At 38.0% G+C, this 24,314-nt stretch overlaps 1 protein-coding gene across 1 annotated transcript in view; it reads left to right on the forward strand.

Annotated features, from left to right (window-relative positions):
• The first annotated feature begins 489 nt into the window (after window positions 1–489).
• FAM120A (family with sequence similarity 120A) overlaps window positions 490–24,314 on the forward strand; it is a 48,459-nt gene continuing 24,634 nt past the window's right edge. The window contains exons 1-9 of the mRNA XM_008943740.1: window positions 490–742; window positions 5,951–6,033; window positions 13,945–14,073; window positions 14,541–14,637; window positions 15,512–15,609; window positions 15,900–16,183; window positions 17,523–17,610; window positions 21,166–21,390; window positions 23,624–23,798. Of these exons, the coding sequence (XP_008941988.1) occupies window positions 676–742; window positions 5,951–6,033; window positions 13,945–14,073; window positions 14,541–14,637; window positions 15,512–15,609; window positions 15,900–16,183; window positions 17,523–17,610; window positions 21,166–21,390; window positions 23,624–23,798 (1,246 nt within the window). The 5' untranslated portion in view covers window positions 490–675. The remainder of the gene's footprint in view (window positions 743–5,950; window positions 6,034–13,944; window positions 14,074–14,540; window positions 14,638–15,511; window positions 15,610–15,899; window positions 16,184–17,522; window positions 17,611–21,165; window positions 21,391–23,623; window positions 23,799–24,314) is intronic.

Genomic DNA, 24,314 nt, shown 5'->3' on the forward strand with positions numbered 1-24,314 from the left:
TCTTAACACAACAAGGTGGACATCAGAAAGGAGGAGAGAGTTACCTCCATTCATCCAGGGTTCTGTTTGTTTCTTTTAAAACAGAGCTGCAATACTTTAAGAGTGATCCTGTGATTGCTTTTTAAGGTGGCATCTTGGTTTGCTGTACTGCTGAAGTTTCTACACCCTTAAGATTTTGCCCATGAGTTAATACAGACATTGGTATTAGTCATGTTTAGAGTTTGAGCATTTCTGTTCATAAATGTTTCCTTCAGATGAGTTCAGTGATAGGTGACACCAGTGTGTGGGCTTCCAGAGCTGGGTATTGTGTGTCTGAGCACTCCTCACATCCTATCCATATATGCCGTGTCACTGGGTTTTGGTAATTGCTTTAAATATACTGCAAGAGTTTCAACTGCAGTTCTGTAGTTTCAGAAAGACCCAATATATCCTCATACGTGATAAATCAGTACTGCCATTTAACACTGTAGCTAATTACTCTGTCTTCCACTACAGGTTGCACAGAGCATTGAGGATCATCATCAAGAAGTAATTGCTTTCTGCAGAGAAAAAGGTTTCCATGGTTTGGTTGCGTATGACTCCGATTATGCGTTGTGCAACATCCCTTACTATTTCAGTGCCCATGCCCTAAAACTGAGCCGGAATGGGAAAAGCCTCACAACAAGCCAATACCTAATGCATGAAGTTGCCAAGCAACTGGACCTGAATCCAAATCGCTTTCCTATTTTTGCTGCTCTTTTAGGTAAGTGAAGTAATAGAAGAATTCCGTGCTGCTAATCAGACTAGGATTTTGGTTTTTAGTAACTGGTTTAAAATATGTATATACCATTTGACAAAGCATCTAGGGAAAGAAGTCCCTTTGTTTCAAACATTCTTGCTATACTTGAGGTGGGCTGGGTGTGTTTTTATGAGGCCAGACATGCTGAATTTGTAGAGACCTGCGAGTGATGCAAATTGTGGTTGTCTAGAAACAAGAGTAGAAACTAAGGATTCTGCAAAGCTCTGCCTAGCCAAAATGTTCCCAGTGGGTGTGGGGGGGAATTGGGACAACTGTGGTTCTACTAGTTTTGGTCTTATGTAGTATATGAGGTCTACTTTTAATAACACACTTTCCAGACTTGGAAAGCAGACTTATCATAGAATGTCTGGGCTGGAAGGGACCTCCAAAGGTCATCTAGTCCAACCCCCCTGCCATAAGTAGGCACATCTCCAACTAGATCAAGCATGTCAGAGCCTCGTCAAGCCTGATCTTGAATGTCTCCAGGGATGGGGCCTCCACCACCTGTCTGGGCAACCTATTCCAGTGGTCTGTCACCCTCATACTGAAGAACTTTTTCCTAACATCTAACCTAAATCTCACCTTTTTTCGCTTGAAGCCATTACCCCTTGTCCTGTCCCTACCAACCCTTGTGAATAGTCCCTCCCCTGCTTTCTTGCAGGCCCCTCTCAGGTACTAGAATGTCACTATAAGGTGACCCCGGAGTCTCCTCTTCTCCAGGCTGAACAACCCCAAGGGGCTGCTTTTTTTTTTCTACTCAGAAATGAGTATTGAAGAAATATGAAAGTGCATCACTTGCACCAGAAATATGTTATACTATATAATTGAATGAAACTCCCCATTTCTAAAAGCACAGGTGACCAGCATTTTACCATTCCATGAGTTTTATTTGGATAGTCTCTTAGCACTCCTGTTTCTAATGCCAAATGGTTTGGTACCTCTAAGGAGCACAGGTAGAGAGGACTGCAGTTCACATCTCTGCTTAAATGGAACAATTTTAACAGTAGTAGTAGAAAACAGCCATCAGATGGAAGAGCGAATTAATTACTGATAAAGTTGAGTCCATTTAATAAGATCTGTTTAGAACAGTATTCTAACTTCTTTTTGGGTAAATAAGCACAGAGCAATCTCATTCCTGATTTTGTACTGAGCAAACAAACTGAGGAAACAGGATTTTCTTTTTATTTTCTCACTGACTTTGCCTTTTAGTTATGGGTACATGATAGAAGAATAAAACTTCTCATTTGAAAGCTGTGAACGAGAGAGGCTTTGTATTATTGCTTTAGCATACTAAAATATTAGTAGTCTTTATATTGTTTCTATTCCAGACAAGTACCTTCCATGTTAAGAAGGAAAGAAAGAGTGCATCTTACCACAGAAAGCCACAAATATTTGGCTAGTTGGAGTTGCTTTTTGTTTGGTGTAAGTTTTCTTGTATCCAGAGTGGTTACCTGCCTCCACGGCTGTGTTAGGGAACAGCAGATTATTGCCTAAACTGCAGTTTAAACCACAAACTCTGTGGAAATTGCATGACAGACTACTATAGCTAGGCTTTGTTTGGGAGTCTATAAATAAGTTGTTGCATGCCAGTTCAGTGACTAAGAATTACTGCTTGAAAAGCAGTTTCACAGTTGCAGATATGCTTTATGGAATTAACGTGAAGTACATATGAATGACATTGTTTTAAGTTGTCACAGAATTGCAGCTGCATGGCCAGTTGAGGCATTGTTTGGTTACATTAAATGGGAGGCAAAAAATATTCTGGTAAATTGTCAGAATGTTTTGCAATTTCATGTGAGAAGCTCTGGAGTATTTTTCTTTCTTGGTATCTTTCACAACAAAATATTTTTCAGCTTGCTCTCAGGAGAAAATAACTTGAGGTCATTTCAGGTGATTACTAGAGAGATACTTTGTAGCTTTTTTTCCCAATTTATTTTTTTTTTTCAAATTTGTACAAAAAACCAAACAGTTCACTTACAGGTTTAGTTTTGTGCATTCTACACACAGGTTTCTTTTGTGTGTATATTCAGTATGAGTAAGTAAAATGAAGAATATGCAAGTCAGGGTTAGAACAGAAAGGTACTTTGGAGGTCTTCCTGCCTTTAGGTTTTGTTTTTTAAATCATGTTAGTGATATTTGGTGGTAGGTGTTTGGTGATATAAACAGTGATTATATAAGCTTACAAAAAACAGGTGCTGTTTGACTTAAAGTACTGGCAACGTTTTTTAACTTTTGCAACCTTAGGAATATAGTAACTTCATTTTTTTAATAAAATACTAAATGAATATAAGTATGTAATAGTGTGTTGTGTGGCAAATGTTTAAAACAGGGTAGCGCATTCATATTGAAATTTTTATATTTTTATTTAATATCTGAGAGCATGTCTGGCTTCACAGGTTTTGTACTAGCTCCTGTGGCCTTTTTGGGTATCTTTTAAACCTGATAAGTACAATAAAGAAAATCACAACTGGAAAGAATAAGTGAGTGCTTGATTACTTGAGAAGGCCTGCGAATCTCTTACATTACTCTTCTGTTCCGAGTAAGTCAGTGTAACTACTCGTGCTAGAACTTTGGGAATAAATTAATGCATTCTGAAACAATTGTGGTTAAGCTGATGATTTAATATTTGCAATTACAGAAGGCCCAAAATATTACAATAGCTGTATCAGTGTTCAGCTTTAGGCCTGCAAATCTGTTCCCCTGCATATGGAAAACTCAGATTTCTTTATCTTCTGATACTTTCCCCTCATTAACTTCAAGGGTCAATTTGGGGATGATGAGAAGAAAAAAAAGCCTTGAATATTTCAGCCAAACATTCAGCAGTTGGAAGAGCCTGAGGAATGATACCTAACTGGTCAATTCGTGTTCGTTGTGGCAAATTATTTAGCATTGAGTTACGTTCAGGGATAAAGTCTCTACTGAAGTATACCAGCAACGTATTTTTCTGGCTACCAACTAGCCAAAATTCTTAAGGTTACTTTCTGAGAAGGTTATGTATACACTGTTCTTGGCTGGTTTGTTTTACAGCTTCTTCCTTCTTACAACTTCTAATGCAGAAGGGTTTTGTAGTTCTGTGTTTGTAATATAAAGAGTAGCCCTGCCATGTACAGTTAAAATGTGGCCAAAATTATGTCCTCCAAGAGTGCGCTCTTAAAAGTTCTGTCTTAATTGCTGGTCAAGTAAACGGAGAGTTGATTTGGATTCTTTTGCAAATTTTGACTCAAATATTTCAGAATAATCTCAAAAAAAACCCCAACCCAAAACAACAAACCCAAGCTTCAGCAGCAGAAAAACAAACACAATGTGAAGTGTAGGACTGTAATTCAGTCAGCTCTTTAGAAAGGGCAATGGCTTCAATTAGTATGTAATTGCTTTAAAAAAACCTAAGGCATACACTATAATAAGCCATTAAACTGGGGAAAAAATCAATATATGTTGAGGTTGTTTAGCCAGGTCAAGAAATAGATTGGGGAAGAGATCAGTGTTACATAAACACTGTGACAGTACTTTGTAATGCGTTTAGTTACGTAGTCTCATTCTGTTTCTCAAAATTTTAGAACTACATAAAGTAAGTGCAGGCATCACCTGTATTTCAACTGCAGAAGACACTGCTGCACTTCATCTTAAATTCTACAGTGACTGTCTTGTGTGTGTTTAAGGGGATGGAATTAACTGAGATGCCGGATGGAGCCAAAAAAAAAATTGAGATTTTGGTGGAAGGGAGAGAGTCTGGCTGTTTTAAAAGGCAATCTGCTGGAGTTACCTTTAGTTATCGCACAGATGGCTGATGGTCTGTCTGGAACTGATTTTTACAGACTTGCATTATAAAAGTTGTCTAATCCTACCTGATTAGATTTAGTAAGAATGTGGCTGTTCTATACAAACCTGTTGAATCTTTCTGATATGAGTTTAAAGTTTAGCTCCTAATGAATGAAGATTATAATGTCTCCTTGCTGGAGATCTCAGCAGTAGATGAAGTATTGATTGGACATAAAGACTTTTCTATAGGGCATCTTCTAGTTGCCAGGCAATGAACCACCTTTCTTGGTTTTCACATGTTAAAGAGCATTAAAAGCTAACTAAAATATTTTACAAGCAAATATTAAGAAATTAAGCAATTGTCATACTGAAAGAATTTTTTATGTAGATGAGTAGTTCAATGTGTTGTCCAAACAAATTTCAATGGGGAAAAAAAAATGCTGTAAATGTATTAACAGCAATAAGAACTATGCATTCACTGCTAAGCTGCTGCTCTATAAACTTAGATACTGAAAATATCCTTAAGTTTTCTACCAGAAGTGGAGTAATAAATTCTGTTCAGGAATTTGTAGTTTGAATCCACAGGCACTGAACTCTTCAGTGGTTGTTTAGTTAATCTTTGATTAGTAAGATATTTTTGGATGGTTGTGGAGCTTTTCTTTTGGTTGATGCTTGTTTGTTTTTTTGTTTTGTTTTGTTTTCTGAGCGTAATGTGCTTTGGAAAAAAAAAGTGATGTTCCATTTGGTGTGAACAGCTTGGTAAATCTAGCCACTGCATCTGTTAATTGCAACAACTATGTAATTTACTAATTCTGTTGATGCTGCCACTCAGGCTTCTGTCTGACCCGCTCAGTTAGCAAAGAAACTTCAGGAGTTGGCAACCTACTGAGTGCGATTGGGGCTGCCTGTGTTCCTGAGGGTTAATAAATCTGCCTGCTGCCTGTGGTTTGGCCCACGTCATGCGATGGAGCAGAGCGCAGTGTCTGGAGCAGGACCTGTGAGAGGCAGAGAGGGACAGCACATGCTGGGGTGCAGGAAAGGCTCACCAGCAATGGTGGAGGGCAGCAGAGGCTCTTCCTCTTTCACCTGCATCAGTAAATCCTGTTGAGGGTCCCCTAGTAGGGGACATGCCAAGTTGAGGTTGACACCATGTGTTGTGACTGGTTCTGTTGTTTCTGTAAGTGAGCTGGGTTTCATAGAAGAGTGCTTCTCAAACAGAAGGAAGTGTCTTGTTGCAGCACCAGCATGGTAGTTCGTTTTTTCTGGAGTAACAAAAATGGACCTGCAAATTTAATCTTTGTTAATTGTATTGATTGGGATTTGAGTATTGGTTGCAAATTTGTTTTGCTGCATGTAGGATCAATATGTAATGGTTAATGGTGTACTTAAATCAAGTTCTGCGTTATGTTCTAGGTAATCATATTCTACCTGATGAAGATTTGGCTTCCTTTCATTGGAGTTTACTTGGTCCAGAACATCCGCTAGCCTCACTTAAGGTATGGATTTAACTACAAGCAGTTAAGCTAAAATCAATCCTAATAGTTAATCAGAGCAGTATAGTAGGTTAATTCACAGCAGCTCTGCAAGCTTCTGGTGTCCCTGTCCCTCTCTGTTGACTGTAGAGGATACCTGGGGCAACTGGGCTTACAAGGCCAAACTTGGCCACTGTGATCCCCCTCAGTGCCCTTCAGCTGCACGAGGTATATAGCTCAAGTGTGGTTTGGCTTTGAGAATGTAGCTTCTTACTCCTCTTTTTTAAAGAGGATAATTTTTTGTTTAGTCATGTTCTTTCAACTCTCAAAAATAAGGAACTGGGTATCTTCTTACAATGCTGTTTTATTTTATACTGATCTGAGTTTGTGTGTAATAGTTTTCTGTACTTAGTGTAAATATGCTAAAGAATACTTTGCACAGGAAAGTTAACTTGGCCTTCAAGAGATTTTTTTTTTTTAAGACAAGTAATGTGTGCCTCATGCTCTTAGTGTACAGTATGTCTGCTCTGCTGCTTCGTTACACCTGCTTTGTGTATCTGCCAAGTAGAGCGCTATAAAAGGGGGATTGGACACATCAGAGAATGGGAGGATAGTGACTTTTCTTTCCCTCTGCCACAGCAGAGATATCCTTGTCCCTTTCTCCTAAAGTGTACCATGCAGCTTTTCCTTTTTCTAAATTGAAAGATACAGAAAAATTTGCTTTTTCTAGATTGTCAGACTTTGTTACAGCTACAACAGAAATAGGTGGGTTTTTTCCCCATTCTGTTCCGAAAGTTTATTAAATATTGAAAAATTGTAACTTATTTTGCTGAAGGTAGAATTTGAAACCAGATTCAAGATTAAGTGGGGTTTTTGAGGCTTGCACATGCATTGCTTAGCGGACAGCTGTGAAAATTTGATGCTATGCTCATCCCTTCTTTTGCTGCTGCTCCTGTGTTTAGAAAGGTAAGTGTCAGCACATTGTGGTGGCAAACCAAAATATGTGTGCATGCTTACTACTTCCTTGTAAAACTGGAGGTGAAAAAACAAAGGACTGAAAAAATGTGCCTACATTTTCATTTTTTACTGAAGTGGTTAAAATGTAGGAATTCTGTCAAAGTGGTTGATAAACTTCCCAATATTTGGAACACGCTTCTGTGTTTTAGGCTGAGTAGTCTCATTTCACAGCCAGTTCAGAATATGACTCCAGACACCTAGACCTTGGAAAAGCTTTCTAAATACATACTGAATTACTTGCTTCTACCTGTGCCTTTTCAGTGGAAACACCAGTTGGGCTTTGTAGCTGGCATACTAAAGGCATGAAACTTGTCCTTAAGAGTGTCACTGGGCTGTCTCAGGGAGTTCTCCCTGTGTTTGGTTAATCTGTTGCCCTAGTTAATCAGATTTGAAAGCAGTTCCCATTCAGCTGTTCCAGCATCTGTGAAAAGTGATACACTTATCAGTGAAAAAGACCCAGGTTAGTGCCCTTACTGAGGGAGAAGGCAAGCATGACGCACTATTTGTTTAATTTCACATCAGCTTGCAAGCCAGTTGGTAAGTGTATAGCCCCAAACTGACCACAGCATTCCTGTCTCTTGGCCGAGAACTGTGTTAAAGGGAGAGAAAGATGGGCTAAAGCAACAAGGACATGAGTCTAGAGGAAGCCAGTCTTCATTACTTACTGGTCATGGGACAGCTTAGTATTTTTTGTGTTTTTTTTTAGCTTCAGTTTCAACAGTGCTTGTGGTATGAAATTATAACTTGTTTCAGTAGTTCGTTAGTTCAACTTGGCATACTAGTATGCCAATCATGTCATGACAGCTCTCTTTGTAGACTTTTTTTGTGAATGGTACATGTGCAGCAAGCAGTGTTTCTAGTAAATTTTATGAATGCTTAAAAGTCCTAAAAGACATGTTTATACTGGCCACAAGCTTGACAGGAAGTAGTTTCAGAACAGTTATAAAAAGTGTAAGCTGTCATGAAAACTGTGAGGATAGATGGGTGAAGAAGTTTTTGTGCTTGCTCAGGATATGATCCCTGGGCTATACTTACAAACTCCACTTTGTTGCCTCTATTTGGAGTTTCTATTGAGGATTCTCCAGACTCGAGAACAAAGGGCTCTAATACCCCACCTCGTTTGACTTAGGATTTAGAAAACTTCTCATTGTGTAAAGATTTTAGTATTGTGTATCTAAGACAGTATGGTCTGTAGCGTCAAAGCTAACATTCATTTCCCAATGGCCTGATCTGTTGTTTTTCGGTGAGAACTATGACAGAAACGTACAAGGTGCTTTTATTCATTGTTTCTCAGTCTTTTATTACTATAGAGCAAAGTTGTTACTATTTCTAGGAGAGATGCTTTGCTAGTTCACCAATTAAAAACTGTCTTTGCCAATAGAAAATCGGTGTGTCTGCTCAGGTGTCAATATAGTGACGTGAGAAAAAGCGAAACTGAGGAGCCTGTACCTCTGTTTTAAAAGATAGTGGTGCATTCATCTGGAAACAGCTGGGTAGAAACGGGGAAAAAAGGAAGGGAAATGGAAACGCAAATGAAGAATCCATATTTCACATTGAGAAGGAAATGAACCTAACAGTGAGGAGAACATCTTTACCTGCTGAATGAAAAAGCATGCCTTTCAGAAGACACCAACAATGGCCATCAGCTCAGTGAAACTGTCAAGAGTTCAAATTTAAATGAAGATATTTGGATTGCCATTACTGCAGAAGGGAAAAAGAATCAAAACCTGACACTTCTAGCTGTTCTGAGTCAGGATCTTGTCTGTCTAAATGTCCCAGTATGAACAGATAATGCATCTAATGAATATGTAGAACCATGGTTGCATCCTGCTACCTGGCTAAGAGCAGAGTTCACTGAAAAGACCACCTGAACCAGAAGCTGAAAGAAGGAAGAAGCTGATAGACTTCCTGAGAGATAATCTGACTGCTAGACCTTCCTTGGAAACTAGCATGATACTGCTTTTTTTTTTTTTCCTGTGTTTTGGGTTTTATCTTTGAGACAAAGACAATTTGGTTCTTTCTGGAAAAGTTTGATCTTGAAGCTCCACACTCTTAACAATGTGTGATACCATCAGAATGACATTAGGAGGGCAGTTTCTTATCTCTGGAATGAATCAGTACCTATTTAGGAGCACATACCACCCAAGATGTGCTGGCTGGCTATTCATGGAGTAACCTTAGAAACAAGTCTTAATGCAATCACCCTTTTTGAAAAAAAAGAGAGTGCAGGGAAACTTAATCTTCCTTGGTGGTTTCATCTCAGTTAGAGAGGCAAAGAGAGATGCTCCCAGAAAACAATCCAAATTATGCAGGTTAGGATCCTTCTCTTGAGCTGCTCTAGGAAATTCCTGTCTTTCTCTGTTGACTTCAGAGGATGTCTGCCAGAGGGAGACTAATATGCTAAGTACATGCTTAGGTACTGTGCTGCTGCTCAGATAACAAAGGTGATACTCTTAAGGAGTGCTTAAAGTCTCTCTTGTTGGCAGGTTTTTATTCGACCCATAGGGTCATCATAGGGTGATGCAGGTCAGGAAGGACCTTAGAAGTTACCTAGTCCAACCTCCCGCTAAAAGCATGCTCAGCTTGAGGTCAGAACTAGTTGCTCATGGCTTTGTCTAGACTAGTCTTGAAATTCTGTAAGGTTGGAGACTGCACAACCTGTCTGGGCAGCCTGCTTCATGGTTTTGTCAGTCACAAGGGTAAAAATGTTTTGCCTTGCACACAGTCTGAACCTGTCTTCTTTCAGGCTGTCTGTTGTGTCTTTTTCTTCCGCAGTGCACCACTGTGAAGAGCCTGGGTCTATGTGCTTGATAACCTTTTCATAGCTATAGGAAGGCTGCTGTTGGGTCTCTACAGAGTCGTGTCTTTGCCAGGCTAAATAAGCCCTATTCCCTCAGTCTCCTCTCACAGAGCAAGGGCTCCAGCTCCTTAATGATCTTGATGGCCTTCTGCGGAACTAGCTCAACCTCTTTGACACCTGGCTTGAGCTCAGAACAAGTACTGAGGAGCAAGATCCCTCAGTCTGCTGGCTTTGTTCCTGCTCTACAGCCCAGGGTGCAGCTGGCCTTTGCTGCCAGTGCACCCAGCTGGCTCCTGTCCCGTTTGCTGTCTTTCAAGAGCCCCAGGTCACTTTTGGCAGAACTCCAGCCTGCAGAGTTGCCAGGGGTGACTCCTTCCAGGTGCAAGACTTTGCTTTCGTAGCTGCTGATTTTCTTCAGGTTCCTGTTAGCTCATTCCTTGAGCTTGTCTAGGGCGCTCTGGATAGCAGCCCAGCCCTCGAGTTCTTCGTGTTGTCCAGTGTCTTGTTGTGCAGGTTGTCTTATCTGAGGCGTGTCTGTATCACATCTTGGCTTGTGTTTCTGCTCTCCCCTTTTCTTTCTAACATAATTCTGTTTATCTGTTTAGATCTGGTTTTCTCGGAGTCCTATGTATATAAACTCTTAGCAACTGATCTCCATGTTGTGTTTATTCATGTTACTGTCAAGACATGTAGAAGTAGAAAGAGATCAGTTGTCCAGCCAGGATGGAGGGAGGAGGAAAGAGAATTCGTAATTGAAGAACCTGATCTTTAGGGAAAAATGGAGCTTTGCTGGTTTGAGTCATGCAGGGAACTTCTTACCTCCTCAGAAAGCTTGTCATTAGACCAGATCCACTACAAGCTTGTAAGATTAAATATTTTTAAATATTCAGAGGCTGATAAGAGCCAGACAGTTTGGATGTGTTCTCTAATAGAAATCACAAGACAAAAAAAAAAAGGCAATTTGTTGTAATTTGTTGCAATTTTAGTATTCTTCTTAGCTGCAGCCTTTTCTCTTGCCAGTGAAAAAAATGATCCTAATGTGTTACCTCACAGTGACTGAATGTTCAAGGCCTCTTTTTTAATGGTTTGAAAATTAAGCTAAACTGATTATCTCTTTCCAGCAGGCACAATGGTAAATGCTGGTACTTGTGCTGATTAGGTTTTAAAGGCTTCACTTCCTGGAGACAGTGGGCTACTGGAGTTGTCCCAGCATTGGGCAGCTTTTTCCAAGTCTAGCTTAGGGACCTCCTGCAGTATCCTAAAAGTCCCAGGGAATTTTGCATATGTGAGTCTATTCTCTTTTGATAAAGCATTTTCACAAGTTTAGTTTGTCAAAACCAAGACATCTTTATTGTGCACCTTCTGGGCTTGTAGTGTTGCTCCCATTCTGACAAATACCTGTGACAAAATTAATTTCCCTTCACCTCTGCATCTTTTCAAAGTACTTTAATAGCCCGCTTGTGATTTTTTGTTTTGTTTTGTCAGTGGTCTGTCATGAAATTGGAGTACTTCTTTTAAACTAGCACAGGAACTGCTGATTTCAAATGCCATCTCTTCCGAGTTGATCAACGACAAGTTGTGTGATCCACCTCCGTGTTTGCTTTTCCAAAATGTTATTTTCCATGCTGTTGCTTGTCTGAAACTACTGTAGAGGATAAGGAGAAAATTAGCTTCTAGGAAGAAATCTCTTATAATGAGAAATTTGGTGAAATATGGTGCAGGTTTTGCTCTAAAATGCTTTGTGTGCAACTGAAAGTAAGTTTGAGCCATGGATAGGTTTTCTGTAACTACTGCTATTGTCTTAATTTTTCCCATATCTAACACTTCGTAAGACTGAAGAGTAAGTATTTTAAGTTAGATTAAGTATTTTAATGCTCACGGTATTAGAAATTTAAGTTTATGACTCAGTACAAAATATACAATTTTGAATTCCAGGAAAATTCTAAAATGAATAGAAATATTTTCTTTAATATCAGGAAAGTACATCTTATTTCTCCATTTTTGATTTCTAGCTTCTGTATAGTTACATAGATTCTGTATAGGTCCTGACATTTTTAGTTTTGATGGTGTTCTTACATCTGGACTGGATGCTAGAAAGCCCTTTGTATCTCACTTGATCTTCATACTTCTAGGATCTGAGCTTAATATTGGTACTAGAGTGATATGATGTCTTCTCTTGACACTAAATAACAATTTATTAAATATTACTATCTTGAAAATAACATAAAAATAGTAATAGATTGCTTACACCTTTCATCTACTGAATTTTCAAGCAGCAATTGCAGAAGCGCTTGGGTAGTAGTGCAGGGCTTCTCCAAGGAACTCTGTGGAGAGCACATCTAATGTGACACAGCCATGTTACGATTCAGCCACTTTAGAGATGTGTAATTGTTACACATACACATAGAATGGTCGGTGTTCGTAAACCAACTTAGATCACCAGTGAGTAGCAAATCTATTCTGTTTGCAGATTGGGTGCAAAATTATATCATTTATATTTGTGACTTATTTATGTAAGAATGTGATCTATATTTAGTATTATTATATGTATTCAGGATGCACGCTAGTGAAAATTTAGAATTTACTGTCAAAATAATTACAGTGCCACTGACTTTGCTAATCAGAACTGCTCTTAATTTAGGTTCATAAAATGTGGAGCTCATCTCTGGTAGAGAATAACCAGGTATAGAATGAATACCCTGACATTTGCAAAAAATAGTTATTAGGAAAAGGAAATTAATGAAAATGGGAAAAATAAAAAAATAGGGCAAAAATTCTATGATCTAAATATGAAGACAGACTAAAAAATTACATAAGAGGATCAAATAAAAAAATAAAATAAAAGGCAAGAAAATAATTATATATGGTAGACTATGAGAAGCGGTTGTGCTACAGAGTTTGAAGTTGGAAAGAAAACTAATGAAGTACGAATCAGAATTTTGCATAAACATTTCTGGCAAGGCTGAATTGCAGTAGTTTCTAGCAAAGTTTGATACCACTTGTGTGGAATCAAGCACAAAGATTTTTCATGTTTTCTTATACCTTAAAAAATAAAACTTAATGATCTCTCAAGTCTTGAGTCACTAGATTTTGCAAACAGGCAGATTAAAAGCTTCTGTAGGCACAGACTAAGTGCTTCAGAATTGTACAGAGATTCCAGACAGATTTTTTAGAAATTCCTCAGGCATCTTCTAAAACTTAGGACACATAGTTGGAGACCCGTTTCCTAGCCCTCCGAGCATGCACTGATGTTGGAATATTGAAACTCTTTTATCAATGGAATTATCTTAAGTTCCTCTGTGCTCACAAAAAAAAAAAAGTAAGCAGCCCTATAACCCTGTTAATACTGAAATGCTTGAAAGAGAAAGCTGTGCTCACAGCATAGCCAGAGATATCCCTCCATCATTCTTTGTCAGTATATGATATAAAAGATAAAAATAATGTCTTGCCTGAAATGTTATATGTGATGTGAAGTAGTATGAGTATATTGTACCACAGGTAATGAAATACAGAAAACTGGAAACTACTCATTATTAAACTGTGTAATCTTCAGATGATTTTTAGACCAATTTCTGTAGAATCTTGAAAGCAAATTTCCTTGAGATACTCCTTTTCTCCATTTGTTTTTCAAATCCTCACTTCTGTGTCCACAGAGATCTTGTTCTCAGTGGATCTCTTATCTCAATTCCAGTAGCGCTTTACATTCAGACTATAAACTGTGTCAAAGCGAAATATTGTCTGGCATATATGTGAATATATATATATATATATATATATAAAAAAAATCAATGTATCCACATTAGATAAAGCATTTTGCACTAGAGGAAAGTCCCAACTGGAAAGCAGTAAATTAAGTAGCATTGTTGACCATGTTTGTTGTTGGAGCTGATGTTTAACCAGCAAATATTTACCCAGAGGTGAAGTTCACATACATGTAACCATACTGTAGATGAAATACATACAAGTCGGTGGAAGGCCCAAAAATATTTAGATACTGTATCAGGCAAGATGGAACTTGTTGACTGTATTTTTAATAAATCAGTTTAATTCTCTGCTGTGTGACTGCAGTACCTTGGGCTACCCTGTGAGTTCATCCTGGCCTGTGTTTGTTTGCACAGGTACGTGCTCACCAGCTAGTTTTACCACCGTGTGACGTAGTGATCAAAGCCGTAGCTGACTATGTCCGTAACATTCAGGACACGACTGATTTGGATGCCATAGCGAAAGATGTTTTTCAGCATTCACAGGTAAAGTATAAAGCAAAATATAGCAATTGTGCTATACATTTGTGTTGAGAATTATACCTCTATAAAATCCAGTGGTTTGCATTAGTTGATGATAGGGATGTGTTGGCATATGCAGTGTCATAGATTACCCCAATTTCACTTTCCACAGCTTATGAAGGTAAAGATGCTGCATTTGCCCTCAATGCTTTAAAGTTAAATTCTTGATAACTGAAGGGATTTTGCAGTCTGGGTTTGTGTGTTGTCATTGAGAATCAGTGGTACGTGAAGAGAGTATCTTTGAGGTTTATCGTTATGGGTTGATGTAGTACGCATTGTGCTGGAGTAGTGCAGTAGCCCTCAAGAGTCCCTGAATGTTAATGCTGTATGTGATATGGTGTGTTAACTACTCTACATAGTGCAGTGCTCACCTATATGTAATGTGCCTGGACTTGCTCCTGACAGAACGTTATGTGTGGGTTTTTTTTCAGTCTAGAACAGATGACAAAGTCACTCGATTCAAGAGAGCAGTTGCATATTACTCAGCAACTAATAAACCTATGCCATTTCATCCACCACATTACCTAGGTAAGTGATTAAAGAAATAAGGCTTTTTGTATTAACTAAAACCTGGGATAGCCCTAAATCAGAAACCGTGTTATTAGCAGGATAATCTTATGAAAACATCTGTATTTTCTGCTGATTTTCACTGATTATGAAGTTTCAAAAGGAAGTTTTTGTAGGCTACGTGCAGAGGTTTCTTCCCCAAAACAAGGAGAACAACTTGGACTGATTTTGCTCTTAGCTATTGCTGTGTCAGTTCTCGTGTTAGGATACTTGAGAGTATGGTGCTGTAAAAAAATGAAATGTGGTGACCAATTCCAGTTGTGAAGATAGTTTCTATTCCATAAAGCATATTTCATGTTCATCAAGATTTTCAGTTACCATAATGGCATACTAATACAGTTTTTTTTCCTTCTATTTTTTTTTTTGGCAGTGGGGTGTCTTTATTTGCATTCAAAGACCTACATTAAAGAGCATTAAGGCTACGCTAGGTCAAATATTCAGATGATAGAAAGTGCCAGCATTACATGTCTGACACTGTTTTTACTGGTTTCTTTGTTATGACATCTCTTTGAATTTTTTTCTTTTAAGCTTCCTTTGATTCCCTGGTAGAATAGAAATGTGTATTAATGAGAGATACAAGGAACTGAGGAAAGATGAGACAAGTAAAATAAAACTTCACACACTGCAAATATTTTAATTAAAAGGAGAAAAAAACAAAACAAAACAGACTTAAAGGCATACTAGGAAACAGTAATGTAGTGACAAAAATAAACCATAGAAGCAAAAGGGTAAAAAGAGTAACATTTGTGTCAAATAGTGTTTTCATGAGTCTTTGTATTTTGTGTGTTTTTTGCTTTTTTTTTTTTTCTTCTCCTGCCTGTTTGTAATACAGCAGCCAGACCAAATCAGTTTGGTATGCCTGGGATAGTGCCACCATATGTTCCTTCTCAGATGCTTAACATTCCACAGACCTCACTACAAGCAAAACCTGTGGTGAGTATAGTCCTGTGCCCTTCTCCTTGGGAGAAACCTGTGTACTCATCACATTAAGATCTACGTGGGAAAGGTGTATTTAACTTTTTTGCACAGGCGTTCACTGATTGGATTTTAAGTCTGGAACTACAGTGATGCTACAGACTCTGGTAAAACAATTTTTGTGAATGGCCAAGATGGCTGGGATTTAATGTATATATTAGAAAATTGCCCATGATTGGATGATGTGTTTTGTTCTAAAAGAAAAGCTTTTTTGTTACTTTCACTTAAGAGAGATCACTTTGTTTTAGGCCCAGCAGATGTCCAATCAGGGTGGGGCCCAAGGTCAGGGTCCATACCCATATAGTCTCTCTGAGCCAGCCATCACCTTGGAAACAGGTGGAAAAAGTCTTTCTGAGCAGAACAACTACAGTAACATTCCTCATGAAGGAAAACATACACCATTGTATGAACGGTCTTCTCCAATAAATCCAGCTCAGAGTGGGAGCCCTAATCATGTGGATTCAACGTATTTTCCTGCCTCTTCTACATCTTCGTCCTCTGACAATGATGAAGGCAACGGAGCTGCAGTGAAGTAAGTTTTTAGTTTGTTGCTTTGTTTTTTTTTTCCATGAGGATGTTTTCTTAAATTCAGCTTCTGTTAAAATTTACTTTCAAAATTGTTCAGCACTATCCTGAAAGTAAAAAACTTGCAAATTAGTGGTGTGGACCTTTAAAAAAACAGTTTTAGGTCACTATGACTGCAAACACATCCATGTTTCACTGTAGTCACCTTGTTCCTTAACAAGCAGAAGTCCAAAACCAAATAATGTTCCCACTTCTGCCCTTATGTTTTATTGAAAGAGAGCGTGAGATTTTGGTAAATGTTATAAAGCCTTCGAGTTTTTTACTTTGTGTGAAAGAAATATTCCTAATTCACGGTATAATTCATTAACATTTCAGTAGCTAAAAACTGTGAAATTGCATTTCTTAAATTTTGGGATAACGTGTCTTTGCAAAGGAACCTGGTGTGAGTGTCAGAAATTTCACTTTGTAAGGTGGTGACTTTAGAGCCCTCCTTGATAGGCTGCATGTGGAACAGAGCAGTGCTGAAAATTTGTTCTACTCTGTTCTGCTTGTGTGCCTTCTTTACTGCAGAAGCATTTCTGATTCTCACTAGATTGTATGTCTGTTCTTGACAATGAAGTTTTGCAGACTTTCATTTAATTACTGCTTCCTGACCTAGAAAAAGGAAATTTGAACAGGGGCAGTTTGTGTTTACCTTTGTCTGTTAGGCGTATTGGCTTACTGTGTGACACTGAGAATCAAAGCCTGTGGCTTTAGCATGGCTATGATGGTCTCCAAAAGTTTTGGATTGTGTATAATCATGTGTTACTGGTGGGTATTAAATTCTGAATGTGTCTGTAGTTATGCATGATGACTTGGACTTTGCTTTTTTGAAGCAGTCTGTCAACTTTATATATTATCTTGTGTTTTGCTTAGTAAATCAAGTAAGTTTGCCTGGCTTCCATGCAGTGTAGAACTGGAAATGTACCTGCTTTAGAAAAAAAATGTAAGAAACTTTTCAGCATTTTTGATAGTGTCATTTATACTGCAGTTTGGAGAAATAGTCTAAGTGAGAGAAATTAATTGGCATTGTACCACATATTTGAAGTTCAATCAAGATTTTTTCCTGCATGATTAGTCATTGTAATGTACAGCATTTAAATACAACCCAAATGTTGACATAGTGTAAATGAATAGACATCAGTATTAAAGTCTTGAAGAGACTCCTAGAAATAGACATTTCTAATGAATAGCATCCCTTAAAATCAGAGTCTCTGGCCCATAGTTCTGGTAACAGTCACCAAGGATTTATCCCATGGTGTCTTAAGCAGCAGGTTAATATGATGTTTTTCTTTGTTACCCTTCAGCCATGTTAGTGGGAACAAAATAGGCTGGGAAAAAACAGGAACCCAGTCAGAAAGTCAAACGCATGGAGAGCTGGGAGACCAAACAAAGGTAATTCCTTAAGTTCCAAACATCACAATTTATTGTTTTGTATTAAAGCCTTACTCTGAGTAGACTTTGCAGTTTTGATCTGTAGGACTTGGTGTAAACTTTTAGGTGCTTCTGTGGATTACAAAATGACAGCTTTAATGTACACTAAGAAGTTCTCCAAAGAATATTGTAGCCTATACGTAAAAATGAAGCGAAATCGGGTGTCTGAGAAAATGTTAGGTAGAAAATAGAAACCAATAAATTTGTTTATTATTATTATTAGCGAACAATCTTACCCTAAGATATTGCTATCCATGTTCATAGTGCATTTTTATGATTTATTACTAAGGATTATGTTAGTCTGTATCTGTGGGTTCAGACTCAAGTCGTATAACATATGTCATAGTGAGAACAGCTCTTACACATGTTTCAGTGTTAGCCATAGACTGTTAAATGTGTATTTAAAGCTCAGCTGAGGACTTGAAGTCCTTTATAACCACCTGGTATGAATTTCACGTAGTACATATTAAAGTAGCTCCCTGGGACCTGTTAGAATGTACTGCTACTTAACTATGTAAGGACATGATAATGAACCCCTTGATAAAGATTTAACATTATCCTATTAAATTTCTTTGAGATGTGAAACCATTGTCAAATGTACAATGGTCTGTATTCCAAGACTGAACTGTGTTTAGAGAGACTATTCAAAGCTTTTGGACATAATATCTCTGTGTCTTTGGGATGGAACCGCACACCAACTGTTAATTTTGTGTCAAAAAAAACCCACTCACAAGTTACTTACTCTGCAGACAGAACATTTTTGCTCTACCTTTGGCATAGAAATTCCAGTAAACTTTGGCTTTGTGCTTAAAATATGAAGCTGATAATTTCATCTATCAGAGGTTATTATTTTTGAAGGCTACGCCCCATGTGATAACTGTATCTGCCTGTGGATTAGTCACCTTATGCAAATGCTAATTGGGCCTGTTCCTTTCTGCCTGGCACTATGGGTGGAGGATGAAGCACCCTGGGTCGCAGCTGCAGCCCCGTGTGTGCTGCCCAGCACTGTGTCCCCGGGATGTAGAGCTGGGGCCAGGGAGCTGCCAGAGCAGCTGTAGGACCTCCCCTGGAGCGGGGCGGTGAATCGGTGGGACCATGGCAGCTTGCCGGGCTGCCTGGCTCCTTCCACACAGTGTTAGAGCTCTATAAACAGCCATTAAACTTCCCAGGAGATGTGTGTATGGGGTCATAGAATCGTTAAAGTTGGAAAAAAACCTCTAAGTTCATCAAGTCCAACTGTCAACACAACACTACTGTGGCCACTAAACCATGTCCTGAAGTACCACGTCCACACTTTTTTTTTAACCCCTCCAGGGATGATGACACCACCACCTCCCTGGTCAGCCTGGGCCGATGCCTCATGACTGTCAGGAAAGAAATTCTTCGTTATATCCCATCTAAATCTCTCCTAGTGCAACTTGAGCCCATTTCCTCTCATCCTGTTGCTAGTTACCTGAGCAAAGTGACCTAGGTTGGGTCCAAATTCCAATTTAATGTAGAAATGCTGTTGAGTTTTACTTGCCAATTTGTTTTAGCATCAAACCACTCCCTCAGCCTTCAGTAGCAGGAGAAGACAGTTGCATCTGTTGAACATGGCAGGGAGGATTATGATTACGTTTTGTAGATAGGCTCATTTCTTAGAGGGGTCTATATTAATGATTAAAAAAATAAATGTTTCCTGTAGATTTCAATTGGGTGAGCTATGTGTATTTTTGAGGTAAAGTACTGAAAAAGTAGCATAGATAGACAGGTAGCAGCAATCTTGATTTTCTTGAGTTAAATGTCAGTATTCCTTGCTTGTAGTTGTCTCACTGTGATTATAAAGCTGTGCTCATCTCATCTGTGTAGATATGTATATACTAAGGAGAAAAAAAAAAAAAAACAACTTTTAACTGTGGTAATTTCTCAGTTTAGGTGTTTGAATATCACTAGATTTTTCCTGGATCGGCTCTACCTGGGTAGTGCAAGTGGGGAAAGCATTACTAATGTTTGGGAGTTTGTCTCCTTCCCTCTGAGCCCCCAGTAACTAGCTGCTTTTCTACTTTTCTTTACCTGCTTTTAGTTGCTGGGGTAATAGAAGACGTGGACAAAAATCTTTAAACTGATAAAGAGACATTTGATAATATAAAACAGATTTAGTAGAGTTGGGATAGCTACATGTTTATAAAAATGTTCCGTATTAGTATATTGTGTTAGAAGTGTTCTGGTTTTAATTTTTTTTAACAATTTCTGTGAATTTTCATTTTTTAATAAATTAAGATTATCATCTTTAAAATATTCTTTCATTGTGCACTTAAAATCTAATCTGAAAATAATGTTGCCCCTCTGATATTTTGCTAAAGCATGATTTTATTGATATATGCCCTTCTGTAGAAGGTTTTTTTGACATTGGAGTGTGGTTTTTTTTGTTGTTTTCTTTTTACATGCAGGTTTGCATTTTTCATTAGAGCCTGAATTGAACAAGCTGAGTTTGTTTTGGCCTATTTTGTAATGTTACTTTTTCTGTGGGATTTCATGGCTTGGGCCATTTCTGTTTCAGCTTTGCTTTTGAAGTAGTACAAAGCATGTAAAATTTTCTACACAAATTGTGAAAATAATCATGCATGATGTATCAAGTGAACAGTTTATATTTCAGTCTGAAAAAATTTTAATATTACTATAATACTTTATAGGCATGAAACTAGTGTGAACTGTTACGCTAAAAACAGCTTTCAGTTTTGAAGACAAGGATTTTTAGGAATGAATTGTACTTTTTTTGGGGGGGGGGTGAGAGATGCCATAAATGCTGACATAAGTCCTTAGGAGGAGACGTTTACAATTTATTTTTACACATTGTATTTTTCCTATAAATCTAAACTACTTTTCTAGAAATAGAATAAAAATCCACTTTAATCTTGAACTCAAGATGTTGCCATGTTCTCCTACAATCTTCTCAAAGGAAGAGAATGAAAGAATTTTGTTTAAAAAAAAAAAAAAATAAAAAACCAAAACAAAAACACAGACTTAAGAGGCTTTTGAGTTCAGACACTATATATTTTAAATGTCTTTTCACTGAACTATGTCATTTTTCCTGCTTCATTTAGAAATGCAAACTGAGATGTGTTAATGGAAGTTTAGAGAAATGACAGACTTTGACTGTCAATTAACCTGTTTAGTTGATAGCATTTTGGAAACAGTTGAGAGTTTCTTCACATTTCATTGAGGGGTCATCAGTCCCCTTTCTGTGTTGCACAATTAAAAGTTAAATAATTACTGTCGCTGTTAGTAAGTTAAAGCTTTGCCATAATATTTTTTTTTCAGTAATTTGCATCTGATAGAAAACTGTAGCTGGAATTTCAGTTTTTGCAGAACCTTTTAACTGGCTTTGGATAATGTATTCTACAGACCAATGAAACGTGATATGAAGATTTACTATTTTTATTGGTGAAGAAGGAAATGTGCTGTTTTTCTTGGCTGATGTCCTAGTGTGTCTCCATGCACATTCAAAATCACTTCATTTTGTATGTTATGTTACAGGCAGAAGGTTCCTCTAGTGCTTCTTCAGGAAGTCAGGCAGCTGATGTCAAAGGGAATCAAACCAGTAATCCACAAATCCCATGCCTGTTGTCAATGCCCACCAGAAACCACATGGATATTACTACCCCTCCATTACCTCCTGTAGCACCGGAAGTATTAAGAGTGGCAGAACACAGGCACAAGAAGGGGTTGATGTATCCCTACATCTTTCATGTCCTAACCAAGGTATGACATTTTAAAATTATGTACTGTGAAGTAACGAGTCTGTACAGATAATTGCACTTGCATTTCTGGCTAAATTGTAGCATAGATATACATCCTTTTTAATGCTTTTGAGTTTTGATCCATTTTTAGTGCTTCTAACTATTTTTTCTCATTTTCTAACCGCTGATCTGGTCTGGTATATGGTTCCAGTAAATGAGATGATTGTAATTAGAAGTGTTTACTTACAAAATGAGTAATTTTTCCTGAATGTGTAGGTATTTTTATCTTTCTATGCAAATTTGTATATGTCTGTGTGTGTGCTTTTATATAGAGCTCATTTCTATCTAAAAACTCCTGCATATGTGCCTTGGTGTCTGTGCCAAGTTTTTTTCTATTTTAAGTATTCGAATAAACTTTAATTGGCTTCTTTCACAATCTGATCCCTCCCATCCCTGGTAGCACCATAGCAGCTATATGAAATCCATTTTGTATAACCCTAAAACAGAACTATAGCTAAAGTTCTGAATTTTTGTTGAGTTTAGTTTGGCAGAACATTTCTGATGGCTTTTTTTTTGTTTGGCTACTTTCCATGCTAGCCTTCAGTAAGCTGCAAGCATTGTCACACAGCATTAGGACTATTTGTCTGTTCAGTGTGTCCAGTAAAAAAATCAACCCCAGTGGCCACATACGGACACTTTGAGAGCTCCTTACCAAAACAGTGGTAACCTGCTTCAGTGTGTCTGGAAGCTGCTGAACTGGGAAGGAGACAGAGCAGTTATGTTCTTGCATAACTGTATTTGACTTCATCTGCTCTCAGAAGACACTGTTACTCCAAGTGCAATTGGATGAGTCTCAGAGTGAGACAACTTAATCTTTCTCGTCCTCAGTCTTCAAAACACTTAGTACTGGTTCTTACACATCAAGGCAGCATCTAGCAAAATGGCATTATTCACATTCCTGTTAACTTTTATTCATCTGCTTCGGGACTGTAAGGACTGTAGGGAGAGATCTGGAATCCATAAAAATAAGTTTTTGCATCAAGGTTGAGGTTTGGATTTCCTATTTCCCATACGTTTGTTTTGCACCATAGCTTGCATTGCTGTCAAGTTCTTCTTAGACTTCTTTTTCAAAGAAAAGTGGAGGAGAATTAAAAGGTATATGAAGACCATTGATGCCAGTTCTGTTTCATACTTTGCATAGCCAAATAGTCTTAGTACATTTAACTACTACTTCACGTTGAATCATAGAATAATTTGGGTTGGAAGAGACCTTAAGATCATAGCAGTGTTTATGGTTGTAGTCTAAGTTCACCAGTAAACCATGTCCCTAAATACTATGTTTACAACATATTTCAAATCCCTCCAGAGACTATCCACCACTTCCCTGGATAGCCTGTTCCAGGGCTTGACAACCTTTTTGGGAAGAAGTTTTTCCTAATATCCCCTGGCACAACTTGAGGCTGTGCCTCAAGTTTTTCCTCTCATCCTATCACTTGTTACTGGAGAAAAGAGACTGTCACCCATCCTTCTACAGCCTTCTTTGAGGCAGGTGTCAAGAGTGAGAAGTTCTCCTCTCAGTCTTCTCTTCCCCAGGTCCCTCAGCTGCTCCTTACCAGACTTGTGCTCTAGACCCTTCCCCAGCTTCACTGCCCTTCTCTGGACATGCTCCAGCACCCCAATGTCTTTTTTGGGGTAAGGGATCCAAAATTGAACGCAGCATTTGAAGTGCAGCCTCCTCAATGCCAAGTACAGGGAGACAATCAGTGCTTTTCTCTGAAAAAGTGTAAAATGCCAAATCTAAAAAATATTCACAGTGTCTATATATGTAATTAAAAAGTAACTGTCTGAAATCTAGATGAGCTTCAAATGTGCTTTGACTGTCTAAAAGCGCATTACTGTATTTTCATGTATACTGTTTCACTCTTCAGATTATCTGTATTTTAAACATCAATATTTAGGCAGTCCTTACCTGCAGATAGTCCAGACAAAAAGAATACCAAATGTGTGGTAGAGAAGAGAAAGAGGAAAGCAACATGGATAATGAGAGCCTGGAGACCACTGGAGGAAAGCGAGTAGATTGTAGGGTAATCCTCCTCTGGTGTTACCTTTGTGTACCTAAGATCTACATTACTGCTGAATCACTTTTTTCTTGACTAGATGAGATTTAAATTAGAGCTGGATTGAGTTGCCGTGCATACCTAAATACTTTGTTCACTATAACATGCCGTGTTTTTCTGCTTTCTTTCATGCAAAAGGGTGAAATTAAAATTGCCGTTTCTATAGAAGATGAAGCCAACAAAGACCTGCCTCCTGCTGCTCTCCTTTATAGGCCAGTTCGTCAGTATGTTTATGGAGTCCTGTTTAGTTTGGCAGAAAGCAGAAAGAAAACTGAAAGACTTGCTTTTAGAAAGAACAGACTTCCACCAGAATGTATGTACTGCAGAATCCATTCTTTCTCTTCCCTTTCCTGTGTTTTCATATCCATTTGCACCATGATTTGAGTGAGAATAGTTGCTAAGGTTTCATCAGTGTATCTAATGCTGGAGGAATTTATGGCTTATTGGATCCTGTCAACAATAGAGAAAGATGTTAATTTGAAATTTTATTTCCCATAGTAGTTTAAGAACTGTTACAATTTCTAAGGAAGCTCTGGGGTTTTGTTTTTAAAACATTCTTAATCTGCTGTCAGGCTTGCAGCAAATAACGTCAGTTGGTGATGTAGTTTTCTAAGTATATGGCAGAACTTGATTACAGGAAGTTTCTATTCTGTGCCTATGCATACAAAGTTGCATAGTTTTTCATTTGTTTTTTAAATGAGAGGTGCATATATTAACTTACCCTGTCTTCCCAAATGTGTAATTACATGTACTTCAGCCAAATTTGTAAGCCTCTAATATCTTCCAGGTATTGACATATAAAAACTTGGTTTAAAACTCAGAGAAGTCA

This window comes from Merops nubicus, unplaced genomic scaffold, assembly GCF_000691845.1.
Source record: "Merops nubicus isolate BGI_N331 unplaced genomic scaffold, ASM69184v1 scaffold2787, whole genome shotgun sequence".
Taxonomy (NCBI): domain Eukaryota; kingdom Metazoa; phylum Chordata; class Aves; order Coraciiformes; family Meropidae; genus Merops; species Merops nubicus.